We start from the raw sequence: 22829 nt of genomic DNA on the forward strand, positions 1-22829 counted from the left end.
ACATACAAGGGAACAGAAAGAACAACCACACCTGGTTGTTCCAGGCATGGGTACAACCAGTGAGGAAACTCAAGGTCACACTTGAAAACACAGGAGGTGTGGTTTCAGGCTGGAGGCAGGAGGAGGGGAGAGGCAAAGCTCTGCTCCCGCACCCCTGCTGCCTCGCTCTGCTCCCAGGGATGGGGCAGGCAGTCCCCAGGAGCATCTGCTGCGGTGTAGCCCCCGTGGTGACACAGCTGACAGGCTGGAGCTGGGCTGCAGCCCCACGCACGCCGAGGACAAGCGAGGGCCAGGCTGGGAACATGGACTGCAACCTTTATTAAATCCTTCTTTTTAAACACTTATTTTCTGCAACACCTACTCCCATAAAACAGCTCTTGCTCACCCTGGACAAAGTGCCCTGCTGCTCAAGCCCCTCACCTTCCATCCCCCTGCACCTCCCCTGCATCCCCAGCCCTGCAGCTGCTGGGGGACCCCTCAGCACCGTGCCCAGCCTGCAGCCAGGGCGAGCCCAGGGCGCGGGGGACGCAGGCAGAGGGGCAGCAGCTGCCTGAGCTCTGACCCAGCAGCGCCGCCTGGCGGCTACAGGCAGTTAGAGGCGGCGGCAGCAGCGCCGCGGCAGGAGGCAGTGGTGGCGGTGGAGTTGAGGATGGTGTCGGACCTCGATGCCTTCGAAAGGTCACGCTGTGGAGAGAAGTGTGAGATGAGGATGAGGGGATGGAGCTGGTGTGGGGAAGCAGGGGCAGCTCCTGGGGAGGGGAGGGCAGGGCAGGGCAGGCTGCTCCAGCTGCTTTGGTTTCTCCCCACAGCTTGCTTCAGAAGAGGGCAGGAAAGTGTCACCCTCAAGGAGGTGAGGAAAATCTTGGGGTATCAGGCCAAAGATGGGAACAGCCCCAGGCTGAGAGCCTTGTCCCTCCCTCCTGCTGCCAGGCAGCTGTCCTGGGAAGGGTCACAGAACCAGAGCCAGGAAGAGACTCCTCAAGCTCATGCAGTCCAAGCCCCTGCAGGCAGCAGAGACATCAGCAACTAGAGCAGGTGGTTCGGAGCTCCAAACAACACTGAGGGACAGAAACAGCCCTGCTGAGCCTTGGACAGCATCACCACACTCAGGCTCAGTCTGGGCCAGCCTCAGCCCCACACCTTACTTCAAGGGTCTGGATGCAGAGCTCAGTGGGGTGCCCGGGGAGCAGGGGGCAGAGCCCTGTGGTGCCCAGCGCAGGGAGGGGAGGGTAGGAGAGCTGAATTACCGCAAACACAGAATAGGTGCTGGGAACAGAATTAACACCAAGGTTCTGCTGGGCAGGGGCTCCAGGGGTGCACCCACTGCTCAGGGTGGTTCCGTGCTGCTGGGCCACGTTCTCCTTGTTCTGCTCCCTGTATCCAGCCCGAGGGGTCTTCGGGGTCACAGGGCCAGGGGTCCGAGCTGGCCTGAGCTGCAGCAAGAAGCTGAGGTCAGACAGGCCACAGGAACCAGGCAGGGCTAGGGGAGCTGCACTGGTTTAGCTGCCCATGGCACAGCAGTGCCAAGCACCAAAAGCATTTCAAAGTCCAGTTCGGATTTAGTTCTGTAGCCCTGAACTCCCTCTGGGTCACTGCACAGTGCTAGGTTAGCCACGAGCATCTGTCCATCCAGGGCAGAATGCTCAGCTGCAGGCAGTGTGCCAGTCTGGCACAAACAGTTTTACCTTCCTTGCTTTGCCAGGCACGTGGGGGCCAAGCATCTGGCGTTTTGATGGCATCAGTGAGGAGATTCCATCCAGCATCTGCATCTCAGTCTCACGGATCCTCTTCAGCTGCTGCAGAGGGAATTGAGCTTGGAACCCCAGCAACGAGCAGCTGCCAGGCCAAGGGCAGCCCAGGGCACAGCCCCACAGCAGCTTCTGCCTTTACACAAATGCACAGGCACCCAGAGCTGTGGTTCTGGCACAGCTGGGGCCACGGGAGGGGCTCAACACACACAGACACCGACAGCAGTGGACACCAGTCCTGCTCTCAGAGGTGACCATGCAGACAGAGACAGCACCAAGAGCCCTGGGCAGCGACTTGGGGCAGCCATAGCAGGGCAGGGGCCCTGACACCTGCATTTGCTGCAGCAGAAGCTCCCCAGACTAGCAGGCAGCAGGTTCAGCTCCACACTCACCCTCTCCTGCTTCTCCTTCTCTTTCTCCAGGTGGTACAGCTGCCACTGCTCTTTCACATGCTCCATAAACTGCTGCCCCTTCACCAGGAAAACTGCCTGGTGCTCCTGCTGCCAAGCCTGGGTCTTGACCTCCAGCTCCTCCTGCAGCTGGTGACAACACAAGGATGCTGTGGAGAGGATGCTCTCCAGAACGTGGCCACCTCCACGCACAGAGACAGCCCTTGCTGGCTCCACGCACTGTGCTCGCCCTCAGTCGCTGCTGCACAGGCCTGAGCCTACCTTTGACAGCACCTTCTGCAGCTTTGCTCGCTGCTTCTCCTCCTTCAGCAGGTTGCCCCCACGGTTGGTGAAGCGGCTGGGGTCAGTTGCCTTCCTCTGGCAAGGGAGGGAGGTCAGCAGAGCACCCAACACACCACCCCTCTGACAGCCCAGCACGGGACAGGGCCACTGGAGGAAGCCAGCCCCATCCCAAACCTCAGCAGTGCTCTGCCTGCAGCACCCCAGCCCCTCACCATCCCACTCTGGTTTCCCAGGGGCCCCTGGCCTCTCCAGCAGCCTGCTGCAGCTGGCAGCAGGGACAGGCACTGCCCTCACCTGGCCCTCAGCCATGTTCCTGCCCGCACAATACCTCCAGCTCCAGGAACAGCTTCCAGTTCTGCTCCCACTTCTGCACAGCCTCAAAAAGGTCTTTGTGTGATTCATAATAGTGCTTCATCTTCACCACCTCAGCGTCGTGGAGCTCAAGCAGGGTCTCTGTATAGCTCTCTGCACAGGAGACAAGAGCACGTTCAGAGGCAGCAGGGCCCCTGTGGCTCCCGGGCAGCCTGCAGCTCCCTCTGGGGGTCCACGAGCAGCCAGAGCCAGCACCCACCTTCACAGTAGGGGCTGAAGGCCTCCTTCTGCTCCTGGCTGTAGAAACACCTTTCCCAGTAGTCAGCCAGCTCTGCCCGGGTCGCCTCAATCACTGCCTTCATGTTCTGCACCTTCAGCTCCTCCAGGTGCTCCACTTCCAACTGCAGCTGCCAACAGGACCAGAGCACAGCCTCACAGAAGGCAGCACCAGCAGGAGCAGGCCAGGATTATCCTCGGCAGAAGCCTCCAAGATGAGGCAGCTGAGACAACCAACTCCCAGCTCCTCCACTTGTGAGGACAGCATTTGGCTTGCTCCCTTCATAGAACCAGGGAATGCTTTGGTTGGAAATGAGCTTTGGAAGCTCTCCCACTCCAGGCCTCCTGCAGCGAGGACACTGCTGGAAGCAGTGCCCCACTTCAGCTCCATCACCAGGAGTGCTGACCCAGGGCTACCCCAGCTCCCCTCCCAAGCCACAGGAAGGTCCTTACAGCATTCCTGGTCCTGGCTCTGCACCCAGGCACATGCACTGCAGAAGTTTCTCTCTCCTCCACGGGCACCTGCAGGCGCTCCCAAAGCTGCGTGATCCTGGAGCGCAGCTCTGTGCATGCAGCTTCGTTCTGGGCCCGACGAGCTTCCAGCTGCAGGAGGAGAGCAGGGCTCAGGGGCAGCCAGCCTGGCCCGGGGGCATGAGCAGCTCCTTCGCTCTGCTGCAAGCAAAGCCCCCAGCTCCCCTTCCAGCGTTCGCAGGTGGCATCAGGTTGGTTGGAAGGGACTCTCCCAGGGCTTTTTGTCCAACAGCCCTGCAGTCAGCAGGGGCACCTCCAACCAGATCAGCCTGCCCAGGGCCACATCAAGTCTGAGCTGGAATGCCTGCAGGGATGAGGCCTTCACCTCACCTCTGGACAACCTGGTCCAGTCTCTCACTACCCTCACCGGGGGGAAGTCCTTCACAACATCCAACCCAAATCTGCCCTGCTCCAGTTCCAGTGCAGTGCTCCACATCCCATCCCCACAGGCCCCTATGAACAGTCCCTCCCCAGCCTTCTGTAGGTCCCCTCCAGGTACTGAAATGCACTTGTAAGACCTTGCAAAAGCTCCCCAGAAGCCATTGCAGCACAGGCTGCCTGCAAGCTGAGGAGCTGCTCCTTACATCGCGGTGCCAGCTCCTGCCAGGACCCACCCACGGCCTCAGCATGCCAACGTACCTGCCGCAGCAGCTCCTGGAGGGCAGCGAGGTTGTCCGTGGACAGGCAAAAGGCTTCCACATCCTCATCCACCACATCCCTCTCAAAGCTGGTGTCTGGAATGTGCTCCAGCTCCTCCATCAGAAGGGTGATTTGCCGCCTGCTGCGCACAAACTCTTCCTGCCTTTGCTCCTGAGGTGAGGAGCACAGTTAGGACCCAGCCAGTGCCACGCCTGCCACCCTGGGTGACACCACCACCCCTCCTCCCTTACTTTCTCAGCAGCCAGAGAGGCCAAGTGACGCCGATAGCGATCCAGCTCCTCCAGGCTGGGCACAGCCTTGGCATCGATGGAGAACGGAGTGGTGCACAGGATGTCACACAGGTCCTGCTCCTGCTCTTGCAGGTTCTTCAGCTCCTGCTTCCTGTCCCACCTCTGCTTCAGCAGCACTTCCATGCGTGTCCTCAAGCTCTTCTCTCTCTCCAGAATGGTGCCTTCCTCCTCTGTCTGCAAAAGCCCAGATATCAGCTTTCTCCCCCTCACCTTGCACACCTTCCTGAAGACTTGGAGCAGCAGCCCCAGGTCTGAGTAAGGGACTCCCCAGGCAGGTACTAACACAGCAGCACTGCACAAAATTAGATCCTCGCTCCCCACACAACCATCTCCCACTGCCTGACCTGCCAGGAGCCACAAAGCTCCACCAGGCACCAGGAAAAGTGGCTTTGAACAGGTGTTTGCCTCATGAGCTTTCGTCTGTCCAAGGCAGCCAGCTGGAACCCAGGAGGGCAAAGCAACACTTCTTTACCGAAAAGGGCTCCAGCTGCAGGTCCTCACAGAGGCTACGAAGCTTCTCCTGACACAGCTCAATGCTTTTCAGAAGACGCTCTTTCAGGTCCTTCTCCTCTGCCACCATCTCATCCAGAAGCTCCTGTGGCACAGGTACGGTTAGGGATAGGGTTGGGGAGTGAGAAGGGGACACACAGAGAGAGCAGACAAGGCAGTGGAACCGTAGCTAAAGAAACACTCTAGGGGACAAGTGAAAGATGGGCAGGTAGGGTGAGTGGCCCAGCAGAAAGGGGACGAGGGCAGGGTGCAGCAGTACCCTCGGAGCTCCTGATAGACCCAACTGGCTCTGACTTTCTGGGCAAGCTCACATCGAGCTACCCTGGCTCAGGGATCAAGCAGGGCTGGCTGTAGCCGAAGGGACTCGGCAGTGGTCCCGGGACCTCCTTGTTTCAGGAACCCCCTACCCCTCACCTTGATGTGATTTTTGGCCGTACGGGTACGCTCCAGGCGCTGCTCCTCCGGGATTCCGATCTCCTCCCAGATCTCCCGCAGCGTCTCCATGGCTTCGGTCAGGGCCGTCACGACCTCGGCCGCCAGCACCTCGCTGAGAGCACCGGTACCCAAAAAACATCAGCATCGCTGGCCGCCTGCCTCCCCCACTCTTCGTCCCGCTTGCCGGGGCCCCGCCGCCACCCGCTTGTCTTGTTGCCGTCTTCTTACCTGGGTCGGCACATCCCGGTGCAGCCGTACTGCCCCACCCTGAGCCTCCCCTGCCGCCCCAGCTGTCCCGGAACCCCACAGTTGCTCCCCCAACTCATCTCTTTACGGGGCTACTCCTACCCCATCCTAGGCTGCCTTGGTGCCGCCACTCTCCGTCTCGTCCCAGGATCCCCTTCCCGGCGCTCCGCCTCATCACTCGTCCTACTCCCTGGCTCCCACACCCCATTCCGAGTACTGTCCGCCTCGACGCCGTACCTCTGCCTTGTCCGAGCTCTGTTCATGGCGGCTCCGCTTACGGCTGGCGCTCCGCTTTGCGTTTCTCTCCCGCTAGCTCCTCTCTCCACGGCCCCACCCGCAACAACTCTCTCCGGGTCGCTTTCGCCCCCGATTCAAACCGCCCGCAAGCACCGCGAGCGCTGACGTCACCGCAGCCCTGCGGCCGTGACTCCGCCCCAAGCCTGACGCCAGCCAATGGAAACGAACAGCTCCCGGCGCTCTAACCAATCCCGAGCGGCGGCGCTGGCGCAGCCAACGGCGCTCCGCGGCGAGTGTTGGCAGCGGCCACGTGACGTCAGGGGACTGCCTCGCCGCGGTGCCTCCCTTGCGCCGGGCTCCCGTCCGCCTGCAGCGCCGGGTCCAGCCGAGCAGCAGCGCCGGAGATGTTTATTGGTACAGTCTCTGTGGCCTTGAGGCCGTGATTCCAGGAGCACTCCCAAGCTTGCTCCCTGCTCCACGGCCTGCAGCTCTCCACCGCTGCCGCTCCCACCTCTCTCCTTCTCCAGGAACCGAAGAGCAGCGATCTCGGAGAAGGTGCAGCCGCCCAGGAAGACAGCAAGGATGACGCGCTGGTAGTCCCAGGTGGGACTGTCCTGCACGGTGCTGTCTGGGTGAGGAGGCACAGACTCGTGGGACCTGCCAGCCCCAGGCGCACCCATCTCCAGCCAGCCGCTGGATCCACCTCAACCTCCTCAGCACCTGAGACTGCAAACACCAGCCAGCCCCGGCGCTCCAGCACCTGAGGGATGGGGCTGGGGGTCAGGACCGGCCCGAGGGAGGCTGCGGGCTGAGAGACCCCCATAGAGCTGCTGGCAGGGGGAGCAGGCTCAGGGTGGTGCTCAGCTCCAGGTGGGCTCACCTGCTTGATGATCTTCCAGCCGAGGGGGACGTAGGCCCCGCTGAACACGTATGCCATGTCCCGAGGCATCTTCTGGCAGCAGGGGGAACACAGCCCCCCGAGGACATACCAGCCCCAGCTTCTTGCTTATGGCTCGAAAGTTGCTCTTCCTTGCCAAGGAATTGAAGGCATCTGTGATCTTCCCTGGAAGGGAGGACACAAAGTGGCTCAGAGCCTGTGCATTGCTCATGGCTGCAGGCTGGCAGAGCTGCTGTCTCTAGTGAGGGCAGTGGTGCCAGCCCTGCCACCCTCATGGGCAGTTCACACCATGCCTGGGGATGTGCTCTGTGCCCACAGCTTCCACCTGGCTCTGCAGCAGCTGCCAAGGATCAGGCCATGGCCGCAGGACCCCTGTGGCAGCTCGGGCTGGCTCTCACCCGTGGCGCAGTCAGTCACCAGCCTGCTGACTTTGCTCTCCACGGCCGTCAGGGTGTCCCCAGCCGACTGCTCGGTCAGCAGCCCAATGCGCTTCAGGTTATGGAAGGTCAGGAGGTGCTCAGGGCCATCGCTCTGAGGAGGGGGCAGCTGGGTCAGGGACAGCTCCTGTTGCCAGCATGGGAAGGTGGCAGGGTGCTGGTGCCACCTTCATCAGGTGGCAGTCACAGAATCAATGAGTGGATTGAGTGGGACCATTCAAGCGCTTCAGTCCAGCCCCTGCAGTCAGCAGGAATATCTGTGCCTAGAGCAGATTGTTCAGTCTATGTCTCCCATCTTCTAGCTCAAAGCCTTTTTCTCTCATCTTCTCTGTAAGCCCTTGTCAAGTGTCCCTCCCCAGATCTCCTGTAGCCCCCTTCAAGTACTGGAAAGCTGATATAAGCTCTCTGCAGAGCCTTCTGTCCTCCACATTAAACAGTCCCAACTCGCAGCTTTTCCCCACAGGGGAGGTGCTCCTGCCCTCTGAAGATCTTTGTGGCTTTCTTTAAACCCTCTCCAGCAGCTCCATGTCCCTTTTATGTTGGGGGTCCCAGGACTAGATACAGTGCTTAGTTGGGGTCTCAGCAGAGCAGAGGAGCACAATCTCCTCCCTTGTCCTGCTTGCACACTTCTCTTGATGCAGTCCAGGACGTGGTTGCCTTCTGGGCTGCCAGCGACCACTGACAGCTCAGAGTGATTTTTTTCACCGACTGTCAGCCCCAAGTCCTTCTCTTTTAAGTCCTTTGAGGGTCTCCAAGGCCACTCCCCCTATCAGCATAGGTGCTTTGATGTTTTTCCCCAGCACCAACACGAGATGGTGGTGGTGTGCAGGCCCTGGACACCCTACATCTGTAGGCTGGAGGCAGGAGGAGGGGAGAGGCAAAGCTCTGCTCCCGCACCCCTGCTGTCTCGCTCTGCTCCCGGGGATGGGGCAGGCAGTCCCCAGGAGCATCTGCTGCGGTGTAGCCCCCGTGGTGACACAGCTGACAGGCTGGAGCTGGGCTGCAGCCCCACGCACGCCGAGGACAAGCGAGGGCCAGGCTGGGAACATGGACTGCAACCTTTATTAAATCCTTCTTTTTAAACACTTAGTTTCTGCAACACCTACTCCCATAAAACAGCTCTTGCTCACCCTGGACAAAGTGCCCTGCTGCTCAAGCCCCTCACATTCCATCCCCCCCCCTCCCTTTCCCCTGGATCCCCAGCCCTGCAGCTGCTGGGGGCCCCCTCAGCACCGTGCCCAGCCTGCAGCCAGAGTGAGCCCAGTGCGCGGGGGGCGCAGGCAGAGGGGCAGCAGCTGCCTGAGCTCTGACCCAGCAGCGCCGCCTGGCGGCTACAGGCAGTTAGAGGCGGTGGCAGCAGCGCCGCGGCAGGAGGCAGTGGTGGCGGTGGAATTGAGGATGGCGTCGGACCTCGATGCCTTCGAAAGGTCACGCTGTGGAGACAAGAAGTGTGAGATGGGGATGAGGGGATGGAGCTGGTGTGGGGAAGCAGGAGCAGCTCCTGGGGAGGGGAGAGCAGGGCAGGCTGCTCCAGCTGCTTTGGGCTCCCCCCACAGCCACTCTGCCCCAAGCCTGCAGCATTGATGGGGTTGTTGTGACCCAAGAGCAGGATCCTCACACCATAAAACATGCCCTGTGACAAGTAAGGCTTTATGTACAGCAAAGCACATCCTTGAACTACAAATGGCCATCTCCTGGCTCACAGCCAGGACACCTTCTGAGCCTGAAATGCAGGAGTTATTTACTTCCCAGGAGCCAGTCCCTGTGCTGCGTGTCCTTATGGAAGTGAGCAAATGTATGTTGTGAGCAGGAGCTGGAAGCCTTCCTGTCAGCTGAGCCTGCTGGAGCTGCAGCAGAGCTTCCCACACTGTATCTACAGAAAACACAGGCTGTGCAGCTGCAGCTCTGCAGAGAGAGCACCTCTGAGCTGAGAACTCCCACCCCTGTGGCAGTGATGTGGCTCTGAGTGCACCTCACAGATTCAAAGATTGCATTGGGTTGGAAGGGACCCTCAAAGGGCATCTTAACCAATCCCCTGCAGTCAGCAGGGACACCTCCAAGTAGATCAGACTGCCCAGGGCCACATCAACTCTGATCTTGTGTGTCTGCAGGAACAGGGCCTCAGCCACATCCTTGGGCAACTTATTCCAATGTTCCACCTCTGTCATTGTAAAGAACTTCCTCCTACTGTCCAACCTGTATCTCCCCTGCTCCAGTTCCAAACCTGAACCCAGTAACACAGCTCCAGCAACAGGAACTGCAGTTCAAGCCCTGCTGGCTTTATTTGCCCTGTGTGGACACTGTGAACCACAGGGAAGAGACCAACCTGTATCTCTGTGACCCAGTTCTGCCAGACTCCTCCTGTCTGGCACCCAGATGAGATATCTGCTCCCCTGGCACGGGCAGCACAGAGGAGCCTCCCCTGATCCCACAGCTGTGGGGAAGTGATTGTCCCTTGCTTGCACTGGTGAGGCTGCAACCTTGAATCCTGGGGTCAGTTCGGGGTCCTCACTCCAAGGAGGGCGTGGAGGGGCTGGAGCAAGGCTAGAGAAGGGCAAGGAAGTTGGAGAGCAGGTCTGGTGAGGAGCAGCTGAGGGACCTGGTGTTGTCTGGTCTGGAGAAAATGAGGCTGAAAGACCACCTGGCTCTCTACAGCTCCCTGAAAGGAGGCTGGAGCCAGGTGGGGCTTGTCTCTTCTCCCAAGGAACAAGTGACAGGACAAGAGGAAATGGCCTCAAGTTGCCCTGGGGAGGGGGGGTTAGGTTGGACATGAGAAACAATTTCTTGCCCTTTAGGGCTGTCAAGGCCTGTTGGAGGCTGCCCAGGGCAGTGGCAGAGTCCCCATGGCTGGAGGAGTTTCCGAGCCGTGGAGATGAGGTGCTGGGCGCTACCAAACGGTGGTGCCCTGGTAGCGCCGGAGTCAGAGTTGGACGTGAAGATCTCTTCCCACCCAAACCATTCCGTGGTTCCGCCGGGACAGCGCCGGACCTGAGAGAGACCAGCAGCAGCCGGAAGGTGCCCGAACGCCACCAGCAGCCCTCCTCCGCTCCCGCCGTGCCTGCACCGGCGGCTCCGGGCCCGGCCCGCGCTGGGCGGGGTGTGCGGGTCCCCGCGGGCGGCGCTGTGCGGGTCCCGGCGGGCGGCGCTGTGCGGTTCCCGCGGGCGGGGCTGTGCGGGTTCCCGCGGGCGGGGCTGTGCCGGTCCCCGCGGGCGGCGCTGTGCGGGTCCCGGCGGGCGGCGCTGTGCGGGTCCCGGCGGGCGGGGCTGTGCGGGTTCCCGCGGGCGGCGCTGTGCGGGTTCCCGCGGGCGGCGCTGTGCGGGTCCCGGCGGGCGGCGCTGTGCGGGTCCCGGCGGGCGGGGCTGTGCGGTTCCCGCGGGCGGCGCTGTGCGGGTTCCCGGGGGCGGCGCTGTGCGGGTCCCGGCGGGCGGGGCTGTGCGGGTCCCGGCGGGAGGGGCTGTGCCGGTCCCCGCGGGCGGGGCTGTGCGGGTTCCCGCGGGCGGGGCTGTGCGGGTCCCGGCGGGAGGGGCTGTGCGGGTTCCCGCGGGCGGGGCTGTGCGGGTTCCCGCGGGCGGCGCTGTGCGGGTTCCCGGGGGCGGGGCTGTGCCGTCCGCCCGCCGCCGTCCCGGCGTGCCCCGCGCGCGGCGCTGCTGGGGCCGCTCTGCCCTCGCCGTGCCTGCAGCCAGCGCCGGCGGTCACGACTCGGCGGGAAGATGGCGGCGGAGGCGGCGGATTCGTGGGGTAGGTGGCGGCGGCCGCCGTGCCGCGACCCGCCAGCAGCCCCAGCCCTCTCCGCTCGCCCTCACTCCCTCTCCTCTCCCCTACAGACGCCGACAGCTTCGAGGTTGTGGAGCCAGTGGCGAAGCGGCTGGTGCCGGGAGTGGCCGTAGACCGCTGGGCCGGCGAGGATGAGGAGGACGATGTGAAGGTGCGGCCGGGCGGGCCCTCGCCGTGTGGCGTGGGCACGGGGCTAGCCGCACGGACTGACCGCGGTCGGGGAGCGACGGGAAGCGGATCGGGCCTGCCCCGGGCCGCTGCCATATGGGGCCGCGTGTGCGGGGCGGGCGGCGGCGAGGCCCGGCCCAGGGCAGGGCAAGGGAGGCCCCGCGTCGGGGCACGGGAAGCCTCCCGCTGGGGTGATCGTGCTCGTCGGGCTCCAGGGCTTCACCCGTCCGCGGTGGGGAGGCGGCGGAGAGGCCCGGGCGGGTCTGTGCGGCTCCGCCTGTGTGGAAATGGGTGTCGGGTGCTGGCGCTCCGAAAGGGCAGCGGGCGGTGACAGATGACAAGTCCAAATGCCGAGTGGAAAAGGAGTCTGGCTGTGCCCCGTGCCCCTTAATCCCCGCTCAGAGCGGCCGCCTGTGCCCGAGCTTTGTCCCTGCTGCGTTCGGCCTGCGAGGGTAGGGGCAGACAGACGAATTTCCAGCCTGAAGAGGCCTTTCCTGATCTCTGATGGATCCGTCCGCACCTTGCCAGATGCCTGCCAGGCTTCTGGGCACTTTGCTGTGGCTGGTTGGTTTCCCCTCGATCTCTGTAGCCTTTCAGACACACTTTGGAGCGTGGTGAGACGGTTGGTTGGGTTATCGGATGCAGTGCTGTGTTAGTGCAGCCCCTCTGGATCAGATACTTCTGTCCTGTAGCAGTGTAGCTTTTCCACCTCTTCGCTACTTTGTCACACCCCACAGCCACAGCTGGAAAGTGCAACAGCCTCAGCGTGCAGTTCCAGATGTGGCAGTGCCTAGATCATGTAAGATTTGTTTACTTAAGGCATTACACAAAACTGGATTTTACTCTGTTTGTGTGGAATTGGCATTAAACCACGAGGGTGCTCATTTCTGGTGCTTCTGAAAGCAGAACTGCCTTAACAGCTGATTTCCAGCTGCCCCAGATCAAGCCTGGGGGACTGAGTGGTGGAAACCTTGGTTTGCTCTATGTTCCTATGGACTGTGAGCAGAGTGATGCCAGAGGACACACAGGAGCTTGGTGACTGTAAGGAGTGGAGATGGGTCAACTGAAAAGAGACCTTTTTGTTTCAAATCAAGCTGCCGAGGTATTCTAGTGGACAGTCTGATGAGGTGGCTTGGTCATTGTGATGTGGTCAGAAGTGTGAAGCTTTCTGAGGTAGTTTTGTTGCCTGCCGGATGAGGACTTGTTGGGTTTGTTATTTAGGCCACTGACTGTTGCCAGAGTCTCTGGAAAACACCAGCATGGTGTCCTTGGAGCCTAGGGTGGTTTTCCTTTTATAAATAGTGTGGGAAAAGTAGTTCATCTTATCTTAAAATAAAGCAAAGTTCCATTTCTGGGCATTACAAGCTGTCCATCTCCCTTCTTACACCTACCAACAGCCACAGCCTGCGGTTTCTGTAGGTGTCACACTGCAGCAGGCAGTGCGTGACGGTGTGTAGCAGCCACAGCCACTTGCAGTGTGGTCAACACGTAGCTGTGTGCAGGTATCTGATGTCTGTGTAGCTTGGACTCGCTGTCTCTAGGACACTTCTCCTCCTTCCTTTGAAAATGAGACTTTGCTGCTGCAGTGAAGTCCAGGAGCCTGGTCTCTGATGCGTTACTTAGGCTCTTGAAGACCCCTCTTGAAGCAGCTTTCTCTGACTGCTCTAATAAAGGACCAAACATGTCCCACATGTACTAGGAATGCAACTACTTTTCCTCAGAGTGCTGGGGCTGCATCTGGAGAGAAGGACCAGTCCAGCAGAGAAAGCTGGTTTGGCTTACTGTAAAAACACTAAGGAGCTGAGCCTGGGAGGTGGCTGCTTCACTTTTAGGTGCTTTGTTTGTAAGGGTCCACCTCGGGCAAGTCCCTGCGTGAGAACAATGATGTAAACCAGAAGCACAAAGTGTTTTCTGCACGAGGTTGGCCTTTCACCTCTTGGGCTGTGCTTTTGTCTCTTCAGACTCTGGGGTTTATTTTGGAAGACGTTTTAGTAGTGAACTCAAAGTGAGTGTTGGGAAGCTTCCGACTTCCCCAGGTTTAAAATTAGCAACTTCACCGGTAACCAAAACGCTCCCCAGTGCTGCCCTGAGCACAGGTTCCCCAGAAGACAGGCCTCCTGCCAAGGAATGTTCATCTCTTGACTCTTGGGCATTTCAGTGCTGGGCACTGGGCTGGTTGTCCTCTGGGAGACATCTCTGGCATGGCACAGCCCTTCTCTCTTTGAGGGAGAGCAGTTGGATTCAGCTGGGAACCTAAATGCTGGAGATTCTGTCACTTCTCAGTTGTATCTGCTGGGTTTGGGGGGCAGAATGGGCAATGCTGGAGTTCCTGTATCTTTCCAGTCATGTCTGCTGGGTTTTTTTGGGGAGAATGTGCAGTATCTGTTTATGGTCCAGATAAAATCATGCCAGAGAGGTTTAGGTTGGATGTTAAGAAAGTTCGCAGGCGCTGGAACAAGCTGCCCAGGGAGGTGGTGGAGTCAGCATCCCTAGAGGTGTTTAAAAGCCACATGGATGTGGTGCTGAAGGATGTGATGTAGTGGTTTAACAGTAGTGATGGGATTTGATTTGGCGATCTCAAAGGTCTCTTCCAGCCTGAACAGTTCCATGGGAGAGCTGCTCTCATCAAGGCTTTATTCACATGAACTGGAAGGTGCTGGCAGTGGCCTTACTTTAGGCAAATCTGTGTGAGTCCAGATGAAGTGCTTGGAAGTTCTAAGCCACTTTAGTGGGTGTGCTTGGGAGTAAGGATGTCCTCTGTGAATTCATGATCAGAGCAAAGATGCTGCACTGAAGCCATTTCCTGGTTCCTCCAGGAGAGCTCCCTGGAGTTTATGGAGCTTGGAGACAGGTGGACATTTGGGTGCTCAGCTCAGTAAAACTAACCAAAACCCTGCCCAAGGTGTTCACCAACTTCTATTGCTGCTTGAAAACAAAAAGTCTCTGAGAGTGGAGTGAGACAGCTCAGGAGACCTGCATGTCTTGGCACAGCAGGCTGGAGAGTGAGTCCTCAGCGGGCAACCTGGTAGCAGTTGCCTTCAGTCCTGCAAGTACCTTTAGGTCAAGGACCTGGTGCCCTTCTGCTGAGGTTTGCACCACCAAATGCCTGATGCTCAAACCTGGCTGTGAAGGACAGGGCAGGGGCTAAGGCAGGGAGCTCCACACAGCAGTACTGAAGAGAGCTGCTTAAGGAGTGGGTGTAACAAACTCTTAATTAGATAGCAGCCAAAATGCTGCTGCTCCAAATTCAAGTCAGCTCCTTGGAATGCAGAAGGGAAGCTGAGTCCCTGCAAGTGCCAATTAGCTCAGTGAGCTGGTGAGGAGCTCGAGTGGCTTCCTTGCTTGGGTCAGCAGGTTGCAGTGAAACACCAACTCCTTCCACCAGTGTCCTTTGTCTTTCCTTTTCCCATGGCAGCAGCGCCCTGAGAAGCGAATCAGTGATCTGCATTCCTCTTGTGAAGGGGGAAATGGCAAAATTCAGGATTCAGGGGGTTCAGCTTTGCAGAAGGAGGTGCTGACAGGGGTGTGTTTGTGAGCACTGGGCCTTGTCAAGTGCACTCCCAGGCTTGCATCTGGAGGTGAAGTGGGGACCTAAAATCAGCTTCCTAACAGATGTCTTGGCTTAGCTTCTGGTGTGGGCATTGTGTGGATCTTGGTGTGTAGATTAGTCCTAGACCATTGATTTCCACCTGCTGGGATGTGCAGTGCAGATTCCCATGGCCCTTCCCAGGTGATGTCAGGGAGAAGCTGCAGAATTACTGCTGGCAGAGTCTGCAGGTGGCACTAGCAGGTCAGTTCTGTGCTTCCTCAGTGTTCAGTTGAACCATTGGTGGCAGGTTTTTTTTTTGTCATAGGCTTGTACTCATCCAGCTTGGAAAAGACCTTTGAGATCATTGAGTGGATGAGTTGCTGCTTTTGACAGGAGGGAGACTGTGATGGTGAGACCTGCAGTGTGTGGCTGAGGGCCACCATGAACGTTGAACATGATGGAGGCAGAGAGTTACAGCAGCCACCAGAGCTGAGGCTGTTTGAAAATACACATGAATGTGGTGGCTGTTGGAGAAGATTTCAGCTGGAGAGTGGGGGTCTGGAGAGGAGTGATGGGGCCCTGGGTGGTGGTGGTGGCAGCATACTCTGGGTTTAAATGGTTTCAGCTGAGTTGCCCATTCCCAGCAGTGCTGTGCTACCTGTGTGCATCCACTGGCATCCCAGTGTCCCGTCAGGTGTAACACAGGTGTTCGTCTCCTGCCTTATAGTTTTAGGGGGCTACAAGAAAGCTGGGGAGGGGCTTTAGACAAGGGCCTGTGGTGCTAGGATGAGGGGCAATGGCTTTGAGCTGGAAGAGGGGAGACTGAGACCAGCAATTAGGAAGAAGCTCTTTATACTGAGGGTGGTGAGACACAGGAAGAGGTTGCTCAGGGAGGCTGTGGATGCTTCCCTCCTGAAGGTGTTCAAGGCCAGATTGGATGAGGCCCTGAGCAACCTGGTGTAGTGGAAGGTGTCCTTGCCCATGGCAGAGGATGGGTTGGAAATAGATTATCTTTAAGGTCCCTTCCAACCCAAACCAGTATGTGATAAACTCCTGTTGTGCTGTGGGTGTTGATTTGACTCTGTGAACTTGCTGTTGTAACTATGGAGATGAGATTTCTGATTCTTTGAACCAAAGTCACCTTTTTTATGGTAAAAACTGATCCTGGAATGTCTTGGCCACTTTCCAGGAGCTGTGCCCTTGTTCAGCTCTCATGAGTTCCTCACTGTCAGATGGACAGACACAGCAGCACTTAAAGAGGCTGTGTGTGAGCTGCTGTTCTTTGTTACCCTCTACGAGGAAAAGAAATCTAATGGAAACTTACTTTGTAGGATAACTGGGATGATGAGGAGGAAGAGGAGGAAGTAAAGGAGACAGAGATAAAACAAGGTAAGAAGGAAGGAACACCTGGGAGCACTCAGCATCAGGACAGACATGCTTTTGTCCTGAGTGTCTGTGGAGAATCCAAACTGCCTCCTGGGGCTGGGTTTGGATTTGGCACAGCCCTTTTCACCCTGCTAAGAGCCCAGTGCCTGGGCTCTGGCTTGCTCTGGGATTGGTACCTCTGTACTTGCTGACAGCACTCCTGCATTTACTGGGCCATGTTTTACAGAACCCAAAGTTTCAGAAAAAAAGAAAATAGCAGAAAAAATAAAAGAGAAAGAAAAGCTACAGAAGAAAAAGCAAGAGGAGCTTAAAAAGAGGGTAAGTCCTTATTTCTTCTGGGTCTCAACAGGTAGAGGGCAGGTTGGGTTTCTGCTGTTGAGCTGCAAAGTTGTTTATTAGCCTGATAAATAACAGCTGGGGGACCTAGCTTGAATTTCTCTGCACTTCAGCCAGTTACTGAAGTCATGTTTAGCTGTTTCTTCTGTGTGTACCACGTCATAAACCGTGCCTTAGGTGAGGTCTTGAGCAGCCTGGTGTCCCTGTCAATGCCAAGGGGTTGGAACTGGATGATCTTCAAGGTCCCTTCCCACCCAAACCATTCTGTGCCATGGTGAAATGTTGAACTTTGTTTTTTCCCCACTTCTTGTCAAATTAACAGTTTAATCACCAAGGTGACATTGTTTGTTGGACTTCAGTGGGGGATGACTTTGGGTTTGGACGTGCCTGAGGCGTGTTGCAAGCTGTGGTGTCGGGTAAGGGGTGGCACTGGAAACCCCACCAGCCCTGCTCAGGGTGGGATGTGTAATGTTCTCCCTGTCTGCGTTTCTGTTTTAGTTAGAGGCACCAGAGGAACACAAAGAGCTTACACCAGAAGAACAGTTAGCAGACAAACTACGACTAAAGAAGTTACAAGAGGAGGCAGACCTGGAGTTAGCAAAAGAAACATTTGGTGAGTGCATTGTGAGTGGAGCAGCTGGTGTCACGCATGTGCTGTGTCTTCTTGAGTAGAACAGTGTCACAGGTGGGTACCTCAGGAAGAAAGAGCTGATGGAGCACAGGCAGGTTGCTCCTGGGAATAGAGAGGGGTTTGAAGCAGACTAGTGGAGGCATGTCTGAAAGACACAGAGATGTAGTGCTGAGGGACATGGGTGAGCACCAGGCTTGGTGAAGTTAAGAGAATGGTTGGACTTGATCTGAAAGGGATTTTCCAACCCAACCCATTCTGTGTCCTGGTACTGGGGATTGGTAACAAGAAACAAAAACATAGTCGTGGATGCTGCCTCCTTTTCTGCAAGATGACCATGGTTTAATGGCTGTGGTGGTCTTATGTTGAAGGTTGGACTTGATGATCTTAAGGCCTCTCCCAGCCCAAACAATTCTAAGGTGTTTTTTCTGGTGGGAGCTTACAGGAAGAAGATGGCTGGTTAATTATCCAACATTGGTGCTTCTGGGAGAAAGATGAGTGTGTACAAAGAGAAGAGCTGGCTCTTCATGTCCTGAGGTGCTTTACAACCTGGATTTCACGAGGCTTTGGACAAGTGTGGCACAGCACAACTCACACTTCACTTCAGGCAGCCTGCAGTAAGCTAGGTGTTGCCCAATCCATCCAGGCCAGTGGAGTGAGCTGGCTTCCTGAAGCAGCCTTGGAGCTGCTCCTTCTGGTTCTGTGCTGTGACAGGCCTGGCAAAGACCCTGATTCATAGTAGTGTCCTCAGACATGAAAGGCTGCTCCTTGAATTACAGTGAGGTGCAGAGCTTGGGTGCTGCTCTGAGTCCTCTGGGGAGGGGCTGTGCACTGAGTACAGTGCCAAGAACCAACTAAATCTTGCTCTTAGGAGCTGGGGGCAGGAGGCTGTTGATTGATGTGGCTTCACTGAAGGGGCTTCATATAGTGTCTGTTGCTCCAGAGGGCAAGAAGAGCTGCTTCATATTGCTGAGCTTTACAGCAGATCTCTGTATCCAGGGAGCACCTAACTGTGGCTGGAGTAGCAGCCAGTGGCTGAGCAAGAAACTTGGAGTTAGTTCTGGGCCCCTCACTCCAAGCAGGACATTTTGGTGCTGGAGTAAGCCCAGAGAAGGGCAGGGAACCTGTTGAAGGGTCTGGAGAATAAGTCTGAGAAGCAGCTGAGGGACCTTGGGTTGTTCAGCCTGGAGAAAAGGAGGCTGAGGGCTATAGAACTTCTTGAAGGGAGATTGGAGCCAGCTGGGGGTTGGTCTCTTGTCCCAAGGAACAAGTGACAGAACAAGAGGAAATGGCCTCAAGTTGTCCCTGGTGAGGTTTAGGTTGGACAGGAGGAACAATTTCTTCCCCTTAAGGGTCATTAAGGGCTGGCCCAGGCTGGGCAGTGGTGGAGTCCCTGTCCCTGGAGGAGTTTCAAAGGCATGGAGATGTAGTGCTGAGTACCATGGTTTGGTGGTGACCTGGCAGTGCTGGGGTAATGGTTGGACTCCATACATGAAAGATCTCTTCCAGCCTAAGCAATTCTGTGACTCTGTTAAGGCTTAAGAGGAGGGAAGGGTCTCAACGTTAGTGTGGTTCCTTGTTCCCTCCGGTGCCGTCTTTTATGGCTCACAGCTGCTGTTCTCTCTTTCCCTGCAGGTGTAAATAACACTTGTGGAATAGATGCCATGAATCCCTCTTCTAAAGAAGACTTCACGGAATTTGGCAAACTGCTCAAAGAGAAAATCTCACAGCATGAGAAATCCTTACATTACGCTGGCTTCTTGGAAGCCTTAGTGCGGGACCTCTGCATCTCCTGTAAGTGGAGAGAAAGGCACCTGAGAACTGTCTTGGGCTCTAATTCCAATTCCCAGAGACTCTAATAAATCTGATAGAACCAATAACAACTTGTAGAGTGCCCTCCCCTCTTCCCCCTTCTTTGCCAAAGGAAGGGATTAGATCTAGGGAGAGAGAGAGGTAAACACACCCGAATAAATCAATCTCACTTGATTTGGAAGTTGAAAGGAAAAGTTTCACAGTGACTTAGAAAGGTATTGGAGGGAGGGAAGATTACAAAGGATAGGGAAGGGGAAAAATGGCACAATACAAAATGTGTAAATACAACCCGAGTTGGTGGTGGTGGCTTTGTCTGCCTCGTGGTGTGCTGGTATGCAGGTAGTGGAGAGAGATGCTGAGAGTGAGGTAAGGGGAGCGGCAGAGAGAGAGAGAGACCCCCCTAGGGTCAGGTTCAGGGTTACTCCTGGAGTGTTAACCCTATACAAGAACCTGCTGCTTGCTGTGCTTGGGCTGGGCTTGAAATCGTGCTGCTAGAGCCTTGTGAAATCCAGGCTGATCCATGTGGGTTTGTACCAAGTGAAGGGTCTGACTCACTGAGTGGTGTCCAACACCTGCAGCTTTGATCAGAGAGCTGCTTGTACAAAAATTCCTCTCTCTGCCTGCCAAAGAGTCACTCAGATCAGCACCAAAAGTCACTTTGAATCCTGAACAGTTTTCCTGAAGCCATTTTTTACATTATTAATGATGATTATTCTTTGAGCCAGGTAACTTTGAAAGGAAACTATTCCAAAATAAGATCTGTGGGGGAGACCCTAGAGCAGCCTTCCAGTATGTGAAGGAGCCTTCAGGAGAGCTGGAGAGGGACTTGTTCCAAAGGTGTGGAGTGACAGGATGAGTGGTGATGACTTCAAACTGGAAGATGGATTGAGATGAGACATGAGGAAGAAATTCTTCCCCATGAGGGTGGTGAGACACTGGAACAGGTTGCCTTGAGAAGCTGTGGAGGCTCCAAGCCTGGAAATGTTCAAAGCCAGGTTAGATGGGGCCTTGAGCAACCTGGTCTGGTATGAGGGGTCCCTGCCCATGGCAGGAGGTTGGTCCCTTCCCACCCAAAGCAGTCTGGGATTCTGTGAAAACTGAATTCATGTAATTCTGGAACTGCAAAGCAGACTGTTCTGGAATTCAACATGAACTGTAGACAGATAGAACTAACTCCACTCACTCTGCTCCTCTGCTGTGGAAGGATGAAGGACATGCTGAGCTCATTGCCTGGGCAGTACAGGTGTTGCCCTTCAGAAGTGGGAAATTGATGCTGTAGAAAGAGTTAGTGGGGATGGTAACTTCCCTAGCAGGATTCCAGAGTTTCTGACACGCAGGATCTCCACCTTTTGGAGCATGTATTGTTAAAACCAGTCATTTATTCTTAACCCACTACTCCTTTTTATGTTTTCACTGCATCCATAACTAACTGCTCACATTCCCCTCCTTAAGACTTGACTCACTAACTCCTAACTTGCGAGTTTCACCTCCCAGCATTCAATGAAGCTGCTTCCTGGGCACCTTCTGAACTAGTGACTGATTGTAGGGACCAGAGTCACCCCCTTTGCATTTTCCTGATTTAATCAAGTAATTATCTGCATTTACTACAAAGTTCATTCCTACTTTTTTAGAGTTGTATTGTTAATTAATTATTTAACTACCTTCTAAGAACAACACTGATGAGGAATCTCTTTATGTTTTTTTCTTCCCCTGCCATAGTGGAAGTTGATGATTTGAAAAAGATCACAAATACTTTGACAGTACTATGCAGTGAAAAGCAAAAGCAAGAAAAGGTAAGGGAGGTTTGTGTGTGTTTCTGCAGCAGCAACAACAAACACCCACTGAAGGGGCTGGATGGGGGCAGCAGGTCTCAGGCTGATTTGAGCAGAGCAGAGATAAAATGATAACCTCGATACTGGGGTAGTGTTAAATCCTCTTCAGTGTGTGAAGTCAGCAGCAGTTGAATGAATCTGGAGATCACAGGCAAAACCTGGTTGAAGTTAGATTTAGGGCAACCAAGCTGGTGAAGGGTCTAGAGAAGAGCAGATGAGGGCCTTGGGGTTGTTTAGTCTGGAGAAAAGGAGGCTGAAGACCTCATTGCTCTCTACAACTCCCTGAAAGGAGGTTGGAGTGAGGTGGGGGTTGGTCTCTTCTCCCTAGCATCAGATTGAGACAAAATGGTCTGAAATTGCACCAGGAGGGGTTGAGCTATTAGGATAAACTTCTTTCCTGCAAGAGTGGTCAGGCATTGGAATAGGCTGCCCAGGGAGGTGGTGGAGTCTCCCATCTCTGGAGACAGTCCAAACCCACTTGGACGTATTCCAATGTGACCTTTTCTAGGTGACCCTCCCTTGGCAGGGGTTTGGACTTCATCTCCAGAGATCACTTCCAACCCCTACCATTCTGTGATTGTGACTCTGGGGGGAAAAAGCCATTTCAGTTCCTTCATCAAATTAGTAATTCCACAGAAGCAAGCTCCAGGCTCTGCAGTTCCTTAGCTCTGGTTGTTCAGGGTGTAGGGAAAGCAGGACGGGTGGCAGCACCTGGGCAGGTGCTGCGGGACAGCTGAGAATACCCCAGGCTGCTCTGTGGGGTGGTGCAGGGCACAAACCACTGCTGACCCGGCACTCACTGCAGGGGCATGCAAATGCTCATACCCAGAGAGACGTGGCACTGCTGTAATCAGCGTAATGACTAATTACTGTGGCTTTGCAAGTAAACTTGGCTCTCCTTTTTTAAGCAGAATAAAGCCAAAAAGAAGAAAAAAGGTGTGGTGCCTGGAGGTGGTTTAAAGGCGACGATGAAAGATGACCTGGCTGATTATGGAGGCTACGACGGAGAATATGTACAAGACTTTGAAGACTTCATGTGACACCAATTTCCCCTTCTGTTGTCTTTCTGTTGCCCATAATCCCTTAAACATGTAGCACAACTTCTCTTCCTTTTCAATTCTGCCAAATGCTACAATCAGAGTTGCAGTATCTCTGTGCTGGTGGCTTCACTCTCGACGGGTTTCCTGCTCTGCGGGTGGGGGTTAGGATCTGAAGACATCTGAAAGCTTCTTAAAATTACAGCTTAAAAAACCCCAACATTTTAATGATGGTAACTTGTTGTTGTTTGGGTTTGTAGTGACAGCCACTGAGCTTGGGAGAGGCATCTGAACAGGGTGAAGTATTCTTGCCAGCATAGCTCAGTGACATGGCCTTAACTGTACCTCCTTGGTGGACACAAGCAGTTTGCAGCAAGGGCATGGTGTGCACTTAGTGTTACAATTGCTTTGTCTTGACTTAGAGCTTGGGGTGTTGTGAAGGGGAACTGCTAACTTCAGAGTGAGGATCTGCATCAGGCAAGGCAGCCACTGACCCCAGGCTCCACACCCACTGGGTCAGAATGATTCTTTCCTTGAGTAGTTGCAGAGGTGGGGCGGGGAAATAAATCACAGTTTGTGTCTGGGGCATGAAGTTGAGTTTCCATTCACCTCCATTTTTACTAATGCAGCTGTAGGGATTGGGTGTTTTCTAACAGCCTCCTTCTGGCCTCTCCTGGGTTGAGCTCTCACCCTTTGGCCATTTTTTTTTTCCATTAAGAAACAAACAAAACAAAAACCAAACCAAGACACAACAACAACAACAATTCTCAAACCAATCTTGCTTAGCAAACTGCAGCAGTTACTACAGTTGGGCAAATTGTTATGTTAACAATTATGATATCTGCAATGTTTTATAAAGCAACTAATTTAATAAAAATCACTATTGAGGACTTCACTTAGGGCTGACTTTGGAGCAGTTCTTTTGGTAGCTGAAAAGAGCGATGTGCTGGAGCTCTTTGGGTGTGTGTGATAAGGTCTGCTCTGCTGAGCTGCTGTTAAGAGGAACATGGTTTCACCTTGTAAAAAGGTGGTAAGAGTCTTGGTTCCTGTCAGC

The 22829-nt window shown here is 55.5% G+C and overlaps 2 protein-coding genes and 1 long non-coding RNA gene across 5 annotated transcripts; 1 reads left to right on the forward strand and 2 right to left on the reverse strand.

The window, feature by feature from the left end:
* Positions 1 to 295: 295 nt before the first annotated feature.
* Positions 296 to 6079, reverse strand: LOC135183057 (protein regulator of cytokinesis 1-like). 2 transcript variants are annotated; one of them, XM_064157829.1, is made up of 13 exons: positions 5938 to 6079; positions 5434 to 5566; positions 4982 to 5104; positions 4450 to 4683; positions 4199 to 4369; positions 3482 to 3631; positions 3012 to 3159; positions 2769 to 2905; positions 2420 to 2515; positions 2141 to 2287; positions 1686 to 1796; positions 1284 to 1433; positions 296 to 684 (listed from the first exon to the last, which is right to left on the reverse strand). In XM_064157829.1, the coding sequence occupies exons 1-13, from the start codon at positions 5961 to 5963 to the stop codon at positions 583 to 585; spliced, it is 1728 nt and encodes a 575-aa protein (XP_064013899.1). In that variant the 5' UTR covers positions 5964 to 6079; the 3' UTR covers positions 296 to 582. The 2 variants fall into 2 exon arrangements, with proteins under 2 accessions (XP_064013899.1, XP_064013898.1); XM_064157828.1 differs by having other exon boundaries at positions 1248 to 1433; positions 5938 to 6078.
* A 2238-nt stretch (positions 6080 to 8317) lies between these two features.
* On the reverse strand, positions 8318 to 10400 carry LOC135183068 (uncharacterized). The gene is made up of 2 exons (XR_010305395.1): positions 9599 to 10400; positions 8318 to 8705 (listed from the first exon to the last, which is right to left on the reverse strand). It is a non-coding gene; the product is annotated as an uncharacterized LOC135183068 (long non-coding RNA).
* A 478-nt stretch (positions 10401 to 10878) lies between these two features.
* EIF3J (eukaryotic translation initiation factor 3 subunit J) lies at positions 10879 to 22670 on the forward strand. 2 transcript variants are annotated; one of them, XM_064157834.1, is made up of 8 exons: positions 10879 to 11011; positions 11098 to 11198; positions 16076 to 16133; positions 16357 to 16448; positions 16965 to 17079; positions 18730 to 18888; positions 20626 to 20699; positions 21647 to 22670. In XM_064157834.1, the coding sequence occupies exons 1-8, from the start codon at positions 10984 to 10986 to the stop codon at positions 21776 to 21778; spliced, it is 759 nt and encodes a 252-aa protein (XP_064013904.1). In that variant the 5' UTR covers positions 10879 to 10983; the 3' UTR covers positions 21779 to 22670. The 2 variants fall into 2 exon arrangements, with proteins under 2 accessions (XP_064013904.1, XP_064013905.1); XM_064157835.1 differs by having other exon boundaries at positions 21650 to 22670.
* Positions 22671 to 22829: the final 159 nt, after the last annotated feature.

The sequence above is a fragment of the Pogoniulus pusillus genome, chromosome 17 (genome assembly GCF_015220805.1).
Source record: "Pogoniulus pusillus isolate bPogPus1 chromosome 17, bPogPus1.pri, whole genome shotgun sequence".
NCBI classification, from domain to species: domain Eukaryota; kingdom Metazoa; phylum Chordata; class Aves; order Piciformes; family Lybiidae; genus Pogoniulus; species Pogoniulus pusillus.

Excerpts from the sequence above, each read along its gene's own strand:
- LOC135183057 (XM_064157828.1), bottom strand. The coding sequence starts at position 5,963 with ATGAACAGAGCTCGGACAAGGCAGAG. Across the intron at positions 5,105-5,433 it reads CGGCCAAAAATCACATCAAG|GAGCTTCTGGATGAGATGGT; the intron begins GTGAGGGGTAGG and ends CCTGTGCCACAG. Across the intron at positions 685-1,247 it reads GCACCTATTCTGTGTTTGCG|CGTGACCTTTCGAAGGCATC; the intron begins GTAATTCAGCTC and ends TTCTCTCCACAG.
- EIF3J (XM_064157834.1), top strand. The coding sequence starts at position 10,984 with ATGGCGGCGGAGGCGGCGGATTCGTGGG. Across the intron at positions 11,012-11,097 it reads GGAGGCGGCGGATTCGTGGG|ACGCCGACAGCTTCGAGGTT; the intron begins GTAGGTGGCGGC and ends TCTCCCCTACAG. Across the intron at positions 16,449-16,964 it reads AAGAGGAGCTTAAAAAGAGG|TTAGAGGCACCAGAGGAACA; the intron begins GTAAGTCCTTAT and ends TTTCTGTTTTAG.